Source organism: Gossypium hirsutum, chromosome A11 (assembly GCF_007990345.1).
Source record: "Gossypium hirsutum isolate 1008001.06 chromosome A11, Gossypium_hirsutum_v2.1, whole genome shotgun sequence".
In the NCBI taxonomy this organism is placed as follows: Eukaryota; Viridiplantae; Streptophyta; class Magnoliopsida; order Malvales; family Malvaceae; genus Gossypium; species Gossypium hirsutum.
The window spans coordinates 74323978-74339554 of record NC_053434.1 but is presented as its reverse complement, the minus strand read 5'-3'; the positions used below and the strand labels follow the sequence as shown (position 1 = coordinate 74339554).

General features: G+C 34.6%; 1 protein-coding gene across 1 annotated transcript; it reads right to left on the bottom strand.

The window, feature by feature from the left end:
- Positions 1 to 766: 766 nt before the first annotated feature.
- LOC107902163 (protein TONSOKU) lies at positions 767 to 13088 on the bottom strand. The gene is made up of 20 exons (XM_016828388.2): positions 12687 to 13088; positions 11269 to 12066; positions 9798 to 9974; positions 9324 to 9415; positions 7962 to 8060; positions 7295 to 7770; positions 7162 to 7205; positions 6819 to 7079; positions 6354 to 6501; positions 5485 to 5601; positions 4854 to 4954; positions 4588 to 4708; positions 4278 to 4390; positions 3186 to 3297; positions 2860 to 2964; positions 2712 to 2778; positions 2477 to 2597; positions 2196 to 2369; positions 1719 to 1836; positions 767 to 1636 (listed from the first exon to the last, which is right to left on the bottom strand). The coding sequence occupies exons 1-20, from the start codon at positions 12960 to 12962 to the stop codon at positions 1113 to 1115; spliced, it is 4044 nt and encodes a 1347-aa protein (XP_016683877.2). The 5' UTR covers positions 12963 to 13088; the 3' UTR covers positions 767 to 1112.
- Positions 13089 to 15577: the final 2489 nt, after the last annotated feature.

The window sequence follows — 15577 nt, the reverse complement described above, 5'->3', positions numbered from 1 at the left end:
TCAATGTGTGAGGATTATTTTAAACTTTTTCTTGCATTTTCTTTCTTAGAGGGACAATTGGAGCCATTTGAAGAGGTTGTAAATTTATCTTGTTTCTAAGATTTCTTAAGACTTCTACACGTGTCAAAATCTAAGTTTATTTTCAATCCTCTAAAACCTTAAATAACTCCGCGACTTGAACAGACTTACAATTTTATTCTTTGGGCACATTTTATCATGACATTTAACTCAATAATTAATAATAAATTTATAAATACACGTATCTTAAGCTCAAAGGTTTTAAAAACAAAAAAAAAAACAAAACAAAACATTAATCTCAATAAGCAAATAAGAAAACCTAAAATTCAGCATAATAAATACTTTTATAGTTTTAAAAATGGTTAAAGAAAATATATAAATAAATTAGAATTCTCTGGAAGCATAAAATGATAATTTAAACGATTCATTCATGAAGTTAATTACGAAGAAGATAAGCTCAACTTTTCAGTATTGCAAATTGAAATCTTATTTTTCAGAAAAAGATAAAAAAAATTTACGTAACTTTATTTAGCATTTTATATATATATATATATACTTTTTACTAGACTAGGCTAGTAACATCAAACCCAACCAATTGGTTTTAGAAACGATATAGATGGCGTTGGACCTTCACATGATATAAACTTGGTTTAAGCCTGAGCTATGTTTCACTTTGGCTGTTTGGAGTAAAAAGATTAGATCAACCCAAAGAAACGGACCGTATGAAATACAAAGGATAGAATCTGCATAATGCAAACTTACCGTTTCGTTTTCTCAGATGTCATAAATTATTGGAACCTATACATTAATCTGTAGTACTTATAATTTCCATGGATTTTTTATGTATTCGCTATCAAATAACTTTACACTTACAATCAGTTGAGTCCAAAAACAAATTTACAGCAAATCATGGAAATTTATCGTTGGACATGGCTAACACCTAAGAAGTCATACAAATGCATTGCTACAATGATGCACAGTTACTATAAATGTGATATGCACATGCAACTTACCAGAACCAACGGAGAAGTCATGCTGCGTAGTTACTGATGCTAATCTGCTTAAAGATTTGAAGAAATTCCAGCAGAAGACATTCAATCCTTTTTGCAGCAGGATTTGAGTCTGCAACACTTATTTCCTTCCACAGACAAATGGACTATCTGATCCTTGATGTGCCGCCAAGATAAACCAGCCCTTGAACCTGATGACCAAGCATTATATAAAGCTTCTGAAGCTTGAACTGATAACCCATTATTGCCAAGATCTAACACCTGCAACTGTTTTGCTAATCCAATGGCAATGGAAAGCTCTTGAACGAACTGGCACTCCAAAGTTGAGTTTCTTCTTTGGCATGAGCTTGCAGAGCTGTCATTGAATCCAGATGCAGCTGTTTCTACCCTAACCTCATCATCTTCACTATCAGCAACTTCAAGCTTATTGTAGTTGGGGTCAAGTTCATCAAATTCCTTTGATGAACATGGATTAAGAGATGGTTCAGATACAATGTGGTTTGGCTGTGAGGATTCTGAACTGTTTGTCGGTTTACAATATAGGATACCCAACTGCTTATCCGTATCAGCATTATTAGCAAGATTGAGCTCTTCCAGAGATTCATTCTCTGCGAATAAAACCAAAATAGCAATTAGAAAATTGGATTTTGATAAAAACATAAAAAATCATACTGGAATTGGTAATATAACCTGCTAATGCATGAACTATTTGAAGAATCCCAGCCATCCCCAGTTGACACTTCTTCAGGTTCAGAACTTTTAGACAACACTGAGGATTCATAAGCAGTGATGCTAATGCATTGCCACCCTGTTTTCATAGCTCCCATCAGGTTCCACACAGAATAGTAATTTTAAATTCATATTCAGGATTTCAAAGCTGAGAAAGAAATAATTTATAGTCAAGACTGGTCTGCAACGGATGGCTCTTTCATGTTCAATCTTCAAAATTTAAGGTAAAACCAAAGGAGGTACACAGAAAAGCTGCAGATTTCCAGTAAGTACAGTCTAAATTAAAGAAAAATGGTCAATATACTATAGCCCTATCACAGATTTCAGTGCACCTGAGTCAAAAGCCCAAGATCTGTGGTTCACACATCTATAAAATTTAAACCATCCTCTGCTGTTCTTGTATACATTAAAATTGTTGTTATCTGATATAAGACAAACCTCTTGCATAATGGGATTTCCTCCAAGATGCAGCTCAAGAATGCCAGAAATGAAAATAACACTAGTGTTAAGTTCATAAATGTATGTAGATGCTACTCCACAAAAAGACAGATCAAGTTTCAAAGGCTCCTGAGTCGAGCTGAACAATGAGCGAGTCAATCTTAGTGCTCCATCCTATAAATGGCATCAGAATCCAATCACAACCAGAGGAAGAAACTTAACATATACACTAAGCAAACTGATATTAACATAAAAAACATGGAAACATGAAAATTGCATACAGTTCCTATAGCGGTGCCCTCTAGCATCAGTTGTGACAAACGTGAGGTTTTAGCTAGGTGGCAAAGGCCATCAACCACGGTCTTGCTTAGTTTTAAGCCGTTTAGACTAAATTCTGAAAATCTGAAAAAGAAAAAAAAAAGAACTTCAATGTCAGCTAGCTTGAAGCTTAGGTGCTTCTCCATTTATTAAAACTACTTCAAGAAAGACGAGAAAAAAGATCTGTTTATTGTAAACCTCTTCAAAATAGCAAGTTTGCCCAATAAACTATAGATAGCATTCCCAGAAATAGGGTTGTTATGACCTGCCAGAATAGTGATGCTTAGAGAGCTTTCAATAAACAAAAAAGACTAAATGGAACTATTCACTGATTTGATAAGCATACCAATAAACAGTTGTGATAGTACAGATTCAGTATCCAGTGCATCAGCAACCTTTTGAATTGTTCTAGAAGTAATGGAACAACGCTCTATGTTCAAGCTATACAGGGCTAAAGATAAAAGAGGCATCAGCTGATATACTCGAGCAAAATAATCTCTGTTCAAATAATACAAAGCATATTCTTTATCTGACAATAGACAGAGTCAATCCGGGAAGCCTTGCTACAATTATTTGATGTACAACACTATTGTTATAAGGAAAAGCTACCGATAAGCTATTTACTAAATGTAATATATCAAGATCATATGAACGATAGTGAATGCAATTTACCTCTGCACTTTTCAAGGATGGTTGAAAGATATGATCCACATGCATCAGTGAGACGATTATCAGAGATATTAAGCACTTCAAGTCGTGTGAAGAGCACAGGACACTCACAAATCTAATGAATAACTCAAAGAATTAGAAGTCTATTTCTCTGAAAAATCTATGTATTCTTGCAACATTTAAGAAGTGAGAAAAAAAACTAGTTGACTTCCATGCTTCAACGTTGGAAGAAGGAAAATTAAAAGGTGTGTTCAAATATATAGGATAACGTCACAAATGGCTTCCAGACTATATCAATTTTCCAATATAGTACTTACTTTTAAAATGTCTATTTGGTACTTTTATTTTATTCATTAATTTGGGACCCGTAACTGCCACTGTTAAAATTTTAAATGACATTGCTTTTCTTTCCTATGATGGGAGTGACATGTGCAATTTGACTGCAAACGCCATACTTGAATGTTAGCACTATAATTTTTGCTCTTTCTTTTACCTTTTTCTTTCCCCTTTCGTTCTCTCCCTTTTTCAGGCTGAAACCAGTCTGCCAATCCAAATTCAGCCTCAAATAGCTAAGATGAAGGAGAGACTAGGGTGGGAGGGAAGAGAAAGGAAGAAAGGAAATAATAAATAATAATTTTTTAAAATATTTAAAATAATAAAATATTTTTAATTTCAGATTTTAATGTTCCTTTCTTATATTTTCTTTAAAAAGATATTATTTCTTTAGAGAAATATATTTAAAATTTTTAATTAAATATTTTATTCTTTAAATTTTAAAAGAATTTTTTTGTAATTTTTAAAATATTTCTCTTCTTATTAATATTTATAAATTTTTAATTATATTTTAAAAATCAATACCTCATGTCATCATCTAATTTGTTATATGCACACTCACATCATCGTCTCTAGTAAACCGTATTAAAGCCTCTAGGGTATTTCTGACATTATCAATATATATTGAACTCCAATATAAACAGAAAAGGCTATAAGTTAAAAAAAATGGATGCTGTTTCTTTTCAAAAAAGAGTGGAACAAATAAGATAATATGAAGCTCTTAATTGCTGAGAAAAGATGGTTATAGCATAAGCTACCTACCTGGAATAGAGCAGTTGGACCAAATCTATTGCAATGCAAGTCCAAAGTCAAATCACCATATTTTTGGCCTGATGATGAAAAAAACCGTTGCAGTTTCTCCATTGTTCCATTTCCTGGAAAAGAATCACCAAATGGACCACTAGTTTAATAAAAGGAATGCAGGATTATTCACTTCCAAGAAAAGCTACAACATGAAATAATCAAACTCCTTCTGTCTATAAGCATATCAAAATAAAGGATGAGCAAACAATATCATCTGATCAAAGCATCCACACTATTTGGAAGATGGAGTAGAATGAGATATTATCACCTAACAAGTTATGAGAAAGATCTAGCAGTGCAACCCCTTTGTGTGTATGCAAGGCATTCAACAATGGAATTACTGATATATCTTGCAGTTCACATTCAGACACATTGACTTCATCCTCTACCTGGTAAACAAAGAGTTGAAAATAGAAGAAAACCATTTAGGCTCTAAGTGGTAATACAACAGGCTACCCTGCATCATTTGTAGAATAATTAAAGAGTATAAATTGTAGAATCACCAGCAAACTGCTGTTAAATCTTCAGTCTTACCTTTGAAACATACAATTTTTTAAGCAACTTCATATTCGGTGTCTCACATAGTTCTTTGCAGCTGTCGATATACAGCTTCATCAAGCGCTTTTGGATCCACCCTGTGAGGATTAATATGATTTAGATCTCACTTACAAAGAAGTTCAATGAGGAAAAAGCTATACTGAGATTGCAATACTGAAAATATCATGCACGGAATAAGCTGGTAACTATTTCTGTTTGAAAATGTTCAAGAAGTCCACAGCACCATTCATCCTAAACATGTGTAGACTGTAAAACATTAAGATTCATATTTTCACTTATTGATCTTTATTCTGAAACATCTCAGAGAACCATGCACAAGATTAACCATTTGATAGAGCATCAAAAACAGGATTAAACATCTAAAGGGTACTTTGCCACGCTATAAAGCTAAAATCCTGTTCAGACAACTTGATTGAAACTACTCCACAAGGATTTAGTCTTAGCAACATGACACGAAAAAGAAAGAAACAGACTTCAAAACTGCAATAATTAGTTTTAACACAGAAGCACCGAAATACATGCAACAGTACCCAAGTCTGCAGGGACTACTAGAAAAGACAAGACGATATCCTTGCTTCAGACAACAGAAACCAATTGTTACACATACCATTGATCAGCACATCAACCGAAACCTTCATCAGATGATTCCTAAGTGAATCAAGATTTTCAATGGATTCTAGAGGTCTTCCACCACATTCCATGTTTTGAATGATAGGCAACAGACCTAATAAGACACCATTCACAAAACAGTTGGTAATCCGGAAAAAAAAATTTTATTGAATAAGAAGAGTAAAAACGCAGTTATTATAACCAATGATGAGTGAAGAAAAAAAAATAACGCTAGGTAGCAACCTGAAGAACTTATCAGCTCCCACTGGAAAAGCTATCTTCATTTCATATACAGACAGACAGACAGACAGACAGACAGACATGCATTTTTGTTAAAGAACTGATACCCAAAGCAATTCGTGATGACAAGCAATAAGCGCATGTACTATTTCAGTTTCCTTATATCCAACCATATAAGACAACCATTTTTGACCCACAATTTTCATTACTAAGAGTTATACAATTCCTCATTGGGACCATTTGGAAGGTTTGACTCTGAGCATCAAAGCTGGTTCTATTACATTTCACAGGCAAGCAGCAACAATCATATCATACAAGCCATAATCTCTGAAGAGTACTGCCTCTTTACTTCAAATAAAGAACTATTTGGGACAAAATATTTTACTAGATTTTCAAATCCAGTGGTTTGGTCAATATCTTGATTCTTGAAACACTATGATATCTTTTCCTAATTTCAGTTGCTACAGAAGCATAAGGATTGCTACAATGCTTCAGTATACTCTCAATTCAATTGTAACAAGTTGCTTTGTGAATCTAGATAACTAATACTTTCTAGCAAACTACAGTGCTCACCCAGCCAGAATTGATGAAATAAGAAAGTGGAAAATTTTAACAATAAGACCCTACCCTTTGATCTCTTCTCTACAGGAAGCTGCAAATAGTATAAACAAGCTAGTTCAACCTTCAAAGATTCAATGCTTATCTTATCACCAGCCATAAATGAGCTCACTGCCACATTTATCTTGTTGTCATCAATTTTGAATTCGATGCAGCCCTGCAATTAGCACAACAGCATAAATTAGCAGAGTAAGCAAAACAACAGAATTCAAAATTATAGCAACATCACAAAAATGCATAAGACCATTAAGACTGTCTATGCTTCACAACAACGCACATGAACAATTATAGGTTCTTAAGAACCAATTTTACATTATAGCATTGCGTTTCAATTTTCCACACCTATTGTTGGAGCTCTAGTCTGAGAAGTTAAAGAATTAGCCAAAGATTTCACAGAGAATAATCAAACCAAATACAACAACAATAAGTCAATAACAGACCAAATTAAGCTGTACACAAGAAAGAAATACTCACATCAACCTCATTATCAGTAGCTTGCAATTTGAGAGGAGAATTATGTCTAAGCAATAAGTTTTCAGAAGCATTGATGTCACATTTTGAAGCGCTATCAGCATAATCAGAACCAATAACAACTTCAGCATTGCTCAGAGATCTGGTATTTTTCCCATTTGAAACAGTTCTGTTGCTCACAGATTTATATGAACAAGTGCTTTCTTCAATATTGACAAGATTGCACGGCCTGCTGGGACTTCTGGAGGCAACTGGTAAGGTATCCTGCAAACCAAAAGGATTAAGCAATGGTGCACCAACTTGACGAGGTTAACAATATTCTTTGGGACTACTATTGCTTGTATACCTGCAATTTATCATCAGAACTGGCTGGACTGATTTTCCTCGTAACTGCAGTCAGGTAAAAGCTACATCTAAGTTACTACTTAAACTTTTAACACGAACCCAGAAAAAATCATATCTAAAATACTCCAACTAACATTCATCTGAAGCAGCAAAATCCACTGGGCGTTTATGCAGTCTTCTTGCTGAGCATTCTACTTCATGATGCACATCACCTTCATCATCTGAAAGGACTAGACGAACACGTTTACGTCCAACAGCTGTTTGCTGATTACTTGTTGATTTAGACAAACTTTTTGGAGAAGTTTCATCTGGCTCCTTAGAAATATTGTTATTTGCTGTGTCAGCTGTTTTATCTTTGCGTGATCTTTTGCTGGGTCGGATAAGTGAAATTAGAGGTAAATCATCATTTGACTCTCCACGAGCTGCTAAAGGAACTGATCCATTAGAATTGGATTTACGCAAAACCTCCAAGCATGCACTAGACATGTCATCTGAACAATGATAATCTCCTTCTGTGTCTGTTTCAGAGCAGCAATCTGTTGCGATATGTTTTTCATCAAGCTCCTCCACTTTTGACTGCTTCAGTTTGTCAATTTCAAGCTGCAACCTCCTAATAAAATCAGTTTTCATCAGCAACAATAAAGTCCAATGTTGGCAACATCACATATATTAAACCCTCAAAAACTTGAAGGTCAAAACAAGTTATCTTTAGAACTTTAGAAACTTCAATTTATATTTTAGCAGGTCATAAAAGTTAAAAACAAGCAGCTACCTTATCAGGGCTAATGTAAACAAATTTACCTGGCCTCTTCAACATTGTCAAATCTTATCATGTGGCTATAGTGCATATTCTCTAGTGCAGAAAGCTGAATGGAAGGAAGTTTAGCTTCAACAGCAATCCTGCAGTATGAGATAACAGATCAAATTAAACTTTTAAACTTAAAAAGCAAGTAGGAGTTAACAAGACTGATTTTAAAAATTAAAAATTAAAAATGGCCTATGAGAACATGATCAGAAATTTTGTTTGCAAAGACTTGCAATCAACTAAGTGGTACACATTGATTTGGAATACATTTTAGTCATATCTTCAACAATCAACACCTAAAAGTAAAAACCAAAGCATCCAATAACAGCAAAGGAACAATAATTGCATCCTTTGGTTGCACTAATAAAATTTACAATTTTTTAATAACTTCCCAACATGAAAGATAGCGCTCAGAAATGCAAAGGTCACTCTTGCAGCCTCAAAATTAACAGTTCTGTTGTCCTAAAAATCAGGTTAAATCTTCTTTTATGAAGCATCATGACAATGGCAGTAATTAAACCTTGTTCATCTATCCTGGTAAGTAATCATCTAGCACAAAGCATATGCAATTCTAGAAGTCAATTAAAACAGCAATTTTGCGAGGAGAGTCATGGGACAATTTATGTAATATAAACGAAGGTGCTTAGATTCTCATAGAACAGGTAATGGCAGGACATCTTGACCAATTAATTCAAACTTATAGAGTTTATGAAGCTATTACAATGTGTTAGCTGTGTTTGAAGATATCAATAAGTTGAATCTTGATGGAAGCTAGTGACTCCAAGTCTGAAGTGATTGCAAATTTGGTGTCAATGTAGCTGTTCCTTGTTAAGATATGATTTCCTTTTGTATTGAGGGGATTACAGATTGTTTGCTTGTTTATGACATTGTTCCATGCTGGGATTATACAGTCTATTTTGAGATTGTAATTGATATGCCAGTGTTTCTGCCTCTTTAATTTTAATAATATTAACCTATTGCTGAGCAAAAAAATGTATTCTATATCATGCTCATAATTGATTAGTTATTATTCTATAAATACTTAGATTGCCTATCATACAGCACATTGTCAGTTTTATCATATAATCCATAATTAAAAAGGCTGGCGGAAGAACACTTCTAATGTGTATTCAAGATAGCTCAAAGGGCAGACTTCACCGAAGGATTCATTTCCATTTGTTTCCCAAATAGTAGGAAATAAGAAAAACATGATTCATGTCAGAAATTTTAGCCATTTCAAAGTATTTTGCACAAAATAATTTTTGGCTGATTCCACAATTTAGGAAATGAAAATAGTAAACAGACAATTGAAAACTTACCAAAAGGGTACCAAAAAGAGTAAAGAAAAGAAAAATGACCTGTAGCCCTCTTTAAATGCCTCAAGTGCTCCAGTCCAGTCACCATTGCAATCCAAAACATGACCTAAATTAATTTTTGCCAATGCTTGACCCTGAAAATTATAACATTCAACAATCTATACTCCTCCAATCGCAAAAGACATTCATGAACAAGGAATAGACTACAAAACCCTTCCCTAAAGCAGGACCAACACTACATTTTGTACTTGGATTATCAAGGTGATTTACAAATAAAAATATAAAATAATTGCTACTTTCAGTTTAATTTTACTTTGGTAAAATAATAAAAAATGAGAAACATATAAACAGATCGTGAAACTAACATCAAGCTCACCTCCAGATTTCTGATTGACTTGGATTATCAAGATGATGTACAAATAAAATATATAAGATAATATTTGCTTCCCGTTTAATTATACTTCTGTAAAACAATAAAAAATGAGTCATATTAGCAGATCATAAAATCAAGCGCACCTCCAGATTTTTGATTGACTTGTATCCTTCCCAACTCTTTGTGTACCATTTAATGGCTTTGCTGAATTCCCTGAGCTTCTGGTATGATTCTCCAACAACTAAAAATGCATCACTTAGCTTTTCCTTATCACAAAGCTCACTTGCTATACGCTTCTTCCTTTTTGTGAATTCACGATGCTAAACATAAATTTTCAAAACATAAGCACAACTATGTTGAATATGCAAAAAGATATTGGAAGAACATGCAAGAAGATATTGGCAGTTGTTGCCTACTTTAAAATTCAAAGGCAATAGACAGACCGTTAGTTGCATGTTTTACATCCTGCTAAGATATTACAATTTTTTTTTTTAAAAAGTGCTGCTAGAAGCGCACATGAAAGTAACACACTCTGAAAATGAGAATCTCAAGATGAAAACTCTCAACACTAGAATAATAAGCTCTGATGCATGCTAAGCCTAAGAAACTAAGTGGTTTACTTACACTGTGGAAGCCCATTAAGCAGCCTTATATACCTACACAAGTTAACTCAGTCATCTTCTGGCTTTGGTTCTCCTCTAGCCTAAGTTATGTGGTCTTCTTTCAAGAAACAAGCAACGTTGTCTTCCTTACTGGACAGTAGCTTTGGGACATGAGCACCAGTAGCCACAGAAATTCATGATTCAGTAGTTTCCCGGTTTCCTTACTGAAATTTTACTTTTTACAGAGACTCACTTTGGACAGTCTAGGTAAATGGTCTCACTCCTACTTTTCTATGTTTCTATTATCCACTGAAAATAGTTTGAGTCTAATGCTACTGGATCACATGTATTCTTCAACATCCCTGAATTAACTTTTCTCCTGCTTTATTCACTTGCTATGCATACACCAATATTTTTTTAAAAGTATACAATAATCTTTCCGCATATCCAAGATAAAAATCCCTTGGTATAACAAAAGGTAATTTACCAAAATAATAAATGAGCTGCCATCTAATTTCATTAAGCATCCAGAATATCTATTTGAAAGTACTATGAATTTTATTTAGCTATATTATGTGTAAACAAACACTTTACTCTTTACAGCATAAAAATAACAAAAACGGAAAAAGATGCAACATCAAAATGAAAAAATCCCATCCATGCAATTTATTCCATTCAACTAGAAGAAGGGACATCGGAATATGAACAATTGAATTCTGGAAAACCCATTTCCACACTCAGTTAGACAAAGCAGCAAGCTGAGGGATAACTTTTTGAGCAAAAAAAAAAACTAAGAGAAAAGCAATGGCAGATCATTTAATTTTAAACCTTTTTGATAGCATTAAGCATAACAAAAATTCGGTGCAATCATTTCCAATGCACAGATTTCAGGGAGATTTAAATAATAATGATAAATAATTAGATGCTACCTCAAACTGTCTTCTGCAATAATATTCAATTATGCTTGAAAAGGATCAACAGCAAGGAAAATTCATGTGCAACAGGTACTAACCTTCAACCATGCAAAGATCATAGCTGATTTCTCAATAAGACGATCAAGACATGAATTCTGGAGCAGAAGAAACTTGCGCTCCTGTGGTGTTCCTTTTGCAATAACCATGTTTCTTTTCAGCTTCTTGAGATTTTGCTCTTCTTTTTTCAAATCATTCATTACATTTATAGCTTCCTTTACAGTCTTAATATTTTGATCAATTTGTGCTACTAAAGCATCCTCATCTTCCATGGATTTTGCCAAATCAAGTGCCTTGTGGTAGCAAAGTATTGCCTCATCATACCTTTGAACCCTGTAATGCAACTCACCAAGATTAATGTACCCTTTTGCCTCTCCTTGGCGGTGTCCAATTCTCTTACAAATCATTATGTCTTTTTCAATATGTTCACGTGCTTTGCCCCACCTCCTCAATTCCATAAAGACGTTTCCTAGATTGTGATGAAGCCTACTACGCCCATCATCATCCTCAACGACTTCCTCTTCATCACATATCTCCAGACCTTTAGTGAGAAATTTCAGTGCTTCATCCAAGTTATCAAGGTCAACTTCAAGCATTCCTATATTATTGTGTGCATCAATATGCTCTTTGAGAAAAGAAGACTTATTATTAGGGGGGTTCTCCTTGAGAGTCTGGGCAAGTTTCATGGCAGACTTGAAATACTTTTTGGCATTCTGCACCGAGTAATGGTCATCTTCAGATTTTAGAAACATTTCATGATAGGTACGCCCAAGTTGTGTGCTGGCTCTTTGCTGCTCAACAAGATCATTGGCATCCTTAGCAAGGTCCAAATGCTTTTTCTGCAATAAAAAATAATAATTACTTATTAATAAGGAATACACCAAACTGAGTTTTAGTTTGTGGTGCCTATGAGACAGACTGGGTTTTGGACTAAAAAGCAGGAGGCAAAACTCTTCCAATTCTCAAAATTTGAACCTAGTACATCCAAGTTAGTCTCAGTTCTAACTATTGGAACACCCCTAGAGAACTAAACTGAATAGCAACCTTTTTTATGTCTAAGAGCTTTCCATCTGCAGACGATAACGTGACTAGATTCAATATGACCAACCTTTTGCCTTAAAACAATGAAGATTCAATATCACCAACTAAATCCCGCATTTTCCTTCATGTTTTCTACACTCTCTCTCCACCGAAGTAGATCACAATCTAATTCATATTCCAAAACTTGAATATCAGTAAAGACTTTGTCCCACCCACAATGATCTTTCACGTACCAGCGCGTCATACCTCTCCAAACCCCATTTAAATTTAGAAAATAAAAGATACTCGAAGCCTAGAAACAAAATCTACCTTAATAAAGTAAAAACCCCTCTTCTAAACTGACCAATCAACAACCCTAAAAGCTCAAATGACCGCAACACCATCAGCCACAAAAAGGAGAGAAAGAAAAATATATTACCTGATAAATCAAGCCGTCCTTGTAATGTTCCAACCTGAGATAGACTTCGCCAAGAGACTGGCAAGTGGGAAGCAACTGTTTTTCAGGCAAATACTTTTTCGAAACATCGTAATCAATTCGAAACCACTTGAGTGCCTCCACATACTCTCCTCTATTCTTGAGAATATCTCCAATTACATTTGCCCACCTCGCCTCTTCCTGCCTATTCCCTTCCTCTTTGGCATTCCTGTATGCACGCTTCGCCGTGCTTATCTGTAATTCCTCGCTGCGAGCCATCTCAGATGCGATTGGCGATCTTCGTCTGGAAACTGCAAATGTTAGTCATATGTTTGAAGCCAAGGAAAGGGTTTTTTTTTTTTTTTTGGAGGGGGGAATGCCCTCTTTTTTCAAATAATTCCAGGTGCCAAAAATTAGATCTCCCGCCAAAACTTGGATCTGGGCCAGACCCAAATCTCAATCCAGATTTTGGACAGGACTTCATTTGCTATTCACTTTTTTTAGGGTAAATTCTTCATATAATCAGTTTAAAATTATAGTGTTTTTATTTTGTTCACTTTAATTTTTTTATTAATGTTAGCTACCATTAATATTTATTACTGTTTTGATCACTCTTCCGTTAAAATCCAAACGAAAAGTTAACTGGATTGCCACGTATTGTTGACTGTTCCATCACTTGTATATATAATTTTACACGTCAATAAATAATTTCTCAAAAACTTATTCAACATTAATTAATTTTTTTACTGTTTATAAAATGACCCATAGTGGTAAAATCCTTTCTTTCTTTCTTTCTTTTTTTTGTTTTCTTTCTATCTACCATAGAAGAAAGACAAAAATGGATGAAGCACATGTCATCCCAATATGCTGTAGAATTTCGACAGCATTAAGGACATTTTGGTCGAATGATAACTTTAGAAGAAGGTTTTTTGGGTGTAGAAACTATGGTGGTCGGAGAAGTTGTCGCTTCTTTACTAGTTTGATAATCTGACGAGTCCTCGTGCACGAGTTATATAGTTGGGTTGTTAAGGAAAATCAAGGCAATGGAGAGGGAAAGGAGGAAAGAATATTAATATTGTAACATCCCAAAATAGGGCCTAGTCAGAATAGTGATTTTAGGCCACAAATCCGACATCAAAATATTTATTTTATGATTATTATGAGACCTAGAATATGAGAATATGCATGTGTTAAAGTTTCATGAAGAAATTCTTTGAGTAAGGTGTCCAATTGGAAATTAGAGACTAAATTGAATAAATTGCAAAACTTGGATTCTAGAAGCAATTTGTATGAAATTGCTTTAGATTATAAATTAGAAGGTCTTGGAGAGCAATTTGCCCAATTTCTAAGTTTTTAGACAAAAATGGGCTTGCATGGATAAAATTTTAAAGAAAGGGCTTAAGGGCATTTTGGTCATTTGGCATTTTAATGAAATAAAATGGGAAAAATGAAACAAAAATCAGCCATTTTCTCCCTTGTACCAGCCAAAACTCTCAAGCCCTCCATAGCTAGGGTTTTCAAGCTTTTCAAGCTCAATAGTAAGTGCTCCTAAACCCCATTTTTAATGTTCTTTGTATTTTTGAAATTCTGATAGCTTACTTTCTCCATTTCTACCCATATTTCATGCTAGGGTTCATGTTTAAAAATTTACCCATGCATGAGTTACTTGTATTTTGATAGATTATGGAGGAATATGAAAGTTGGATGTGTGTTAAACATCTTCTCCTAGGTGATTTTCATGAAAACCCCCAAAAGTGACCTTTTTACAAAAGTTGTAAAATGTGAGGTAGAAATGTGAAAATAATGGAAAATGTGGGCTGCCATAAGAGAGAAAAATGTTCGGCTAGGCTTGGGTAAGATAGAAATTACATGTGTTTCATTATACGAGCTTAGGGACTAAATCGTAAAAATGTGAAAGGTAGGGGCAAAATGGTCATTTGGACCGAGGGTAGAATTTAGACTTGAAATGTATAATGTGGAGTGTTAATGATTTAATTTTGTTGTAATAGACCCTGAGGAACAAATTTCGGAGGTCAATCGAGGAAAACGAAAGGTTTTGGAATAACCGAAACACAGCACCGAAACGAATACCAAGTAAGTCCGGATAACTTAAAGTAAACTCCTAATATGCCTAATGATATGATTTGTGAATGAATGATGATTGCATTTATTGATAGCATAAGATTTCATGAAATGCATTCCTAATAATGATGTGCTGAAAAATTATCTCGGTTGAGGTTAAAAAGGGAATTCGATGGATAAACCATGTTTTACAGGTGTAATGAGATCCTGCATGTGTTGTAGAAAGGATTTAGCCTAGACGGGTAATCCGCTGATCTCAATTATGAAAAGGATTTAGCCCGGACGGGTGTTCCTTTGGATGATTGAGCCTCCCGAAGAATACATGTGCATTAGGGATTTAACCTGGACTGGTAATCTCGGCATCACCTTATGAGTTTACGATATAGGGGATTTAGCCTGGACTGGTAATCCTACCATTAGATGTGAGGTTCGCGGGAGTGCACACCTGAAATGATCATCCTTATGAATTGACGGTTAATGGATATTCCATCGAGATTTCCTAGACACTCAACGGGATTAAATGAAATACATGTACAAAATGAAATGTTGAATGATGAGCTCATCTAAGATAAATTACATGGTGCTTTGTTATGTGTCTAACTCATTGGTTGAGTGCATGTGATAGGGAACCATTTCATACCTGTTGGTTTCCTTATCTATTATGGATGTATGCTAATTACTTGGTAAGTTTACTTTCTAGTTATTCAAGCTTACTAAGCTTGTAAATGCTTACTCCTCTCTTTTCCCTGCTTTTCAGAGCTTAAGGACTCGTAAGGTGTAACGCCCCCTTACCCGAGACCGTTGCCGAAGTT

Excerpts from the sequence above, each read along its gene's own strand:
- LOC107902163 (XM_016828388.2), bottom strand. The coding sequence starts at position 12,962 with ATGGCTCGCAGCGAGGAATTACAGATAAGCACGGCGAAGCGTGCATAC. Across the intron at positions 8,061-9,323 it reads GCATTTAAAGAGGGCTACAG|GATTGCTGTTGAAGCTAAAC; the intron begins GTCATTTTTCTT and ends CTCATACTGCAG. Across the intron at positions 2,779-2,859 it reads ACTATCACAACTGTTTATTG|GTCATAACAACCCTATTTCT; the intron begins GTATGCTTATCA and ends CTATTCTGGCAG.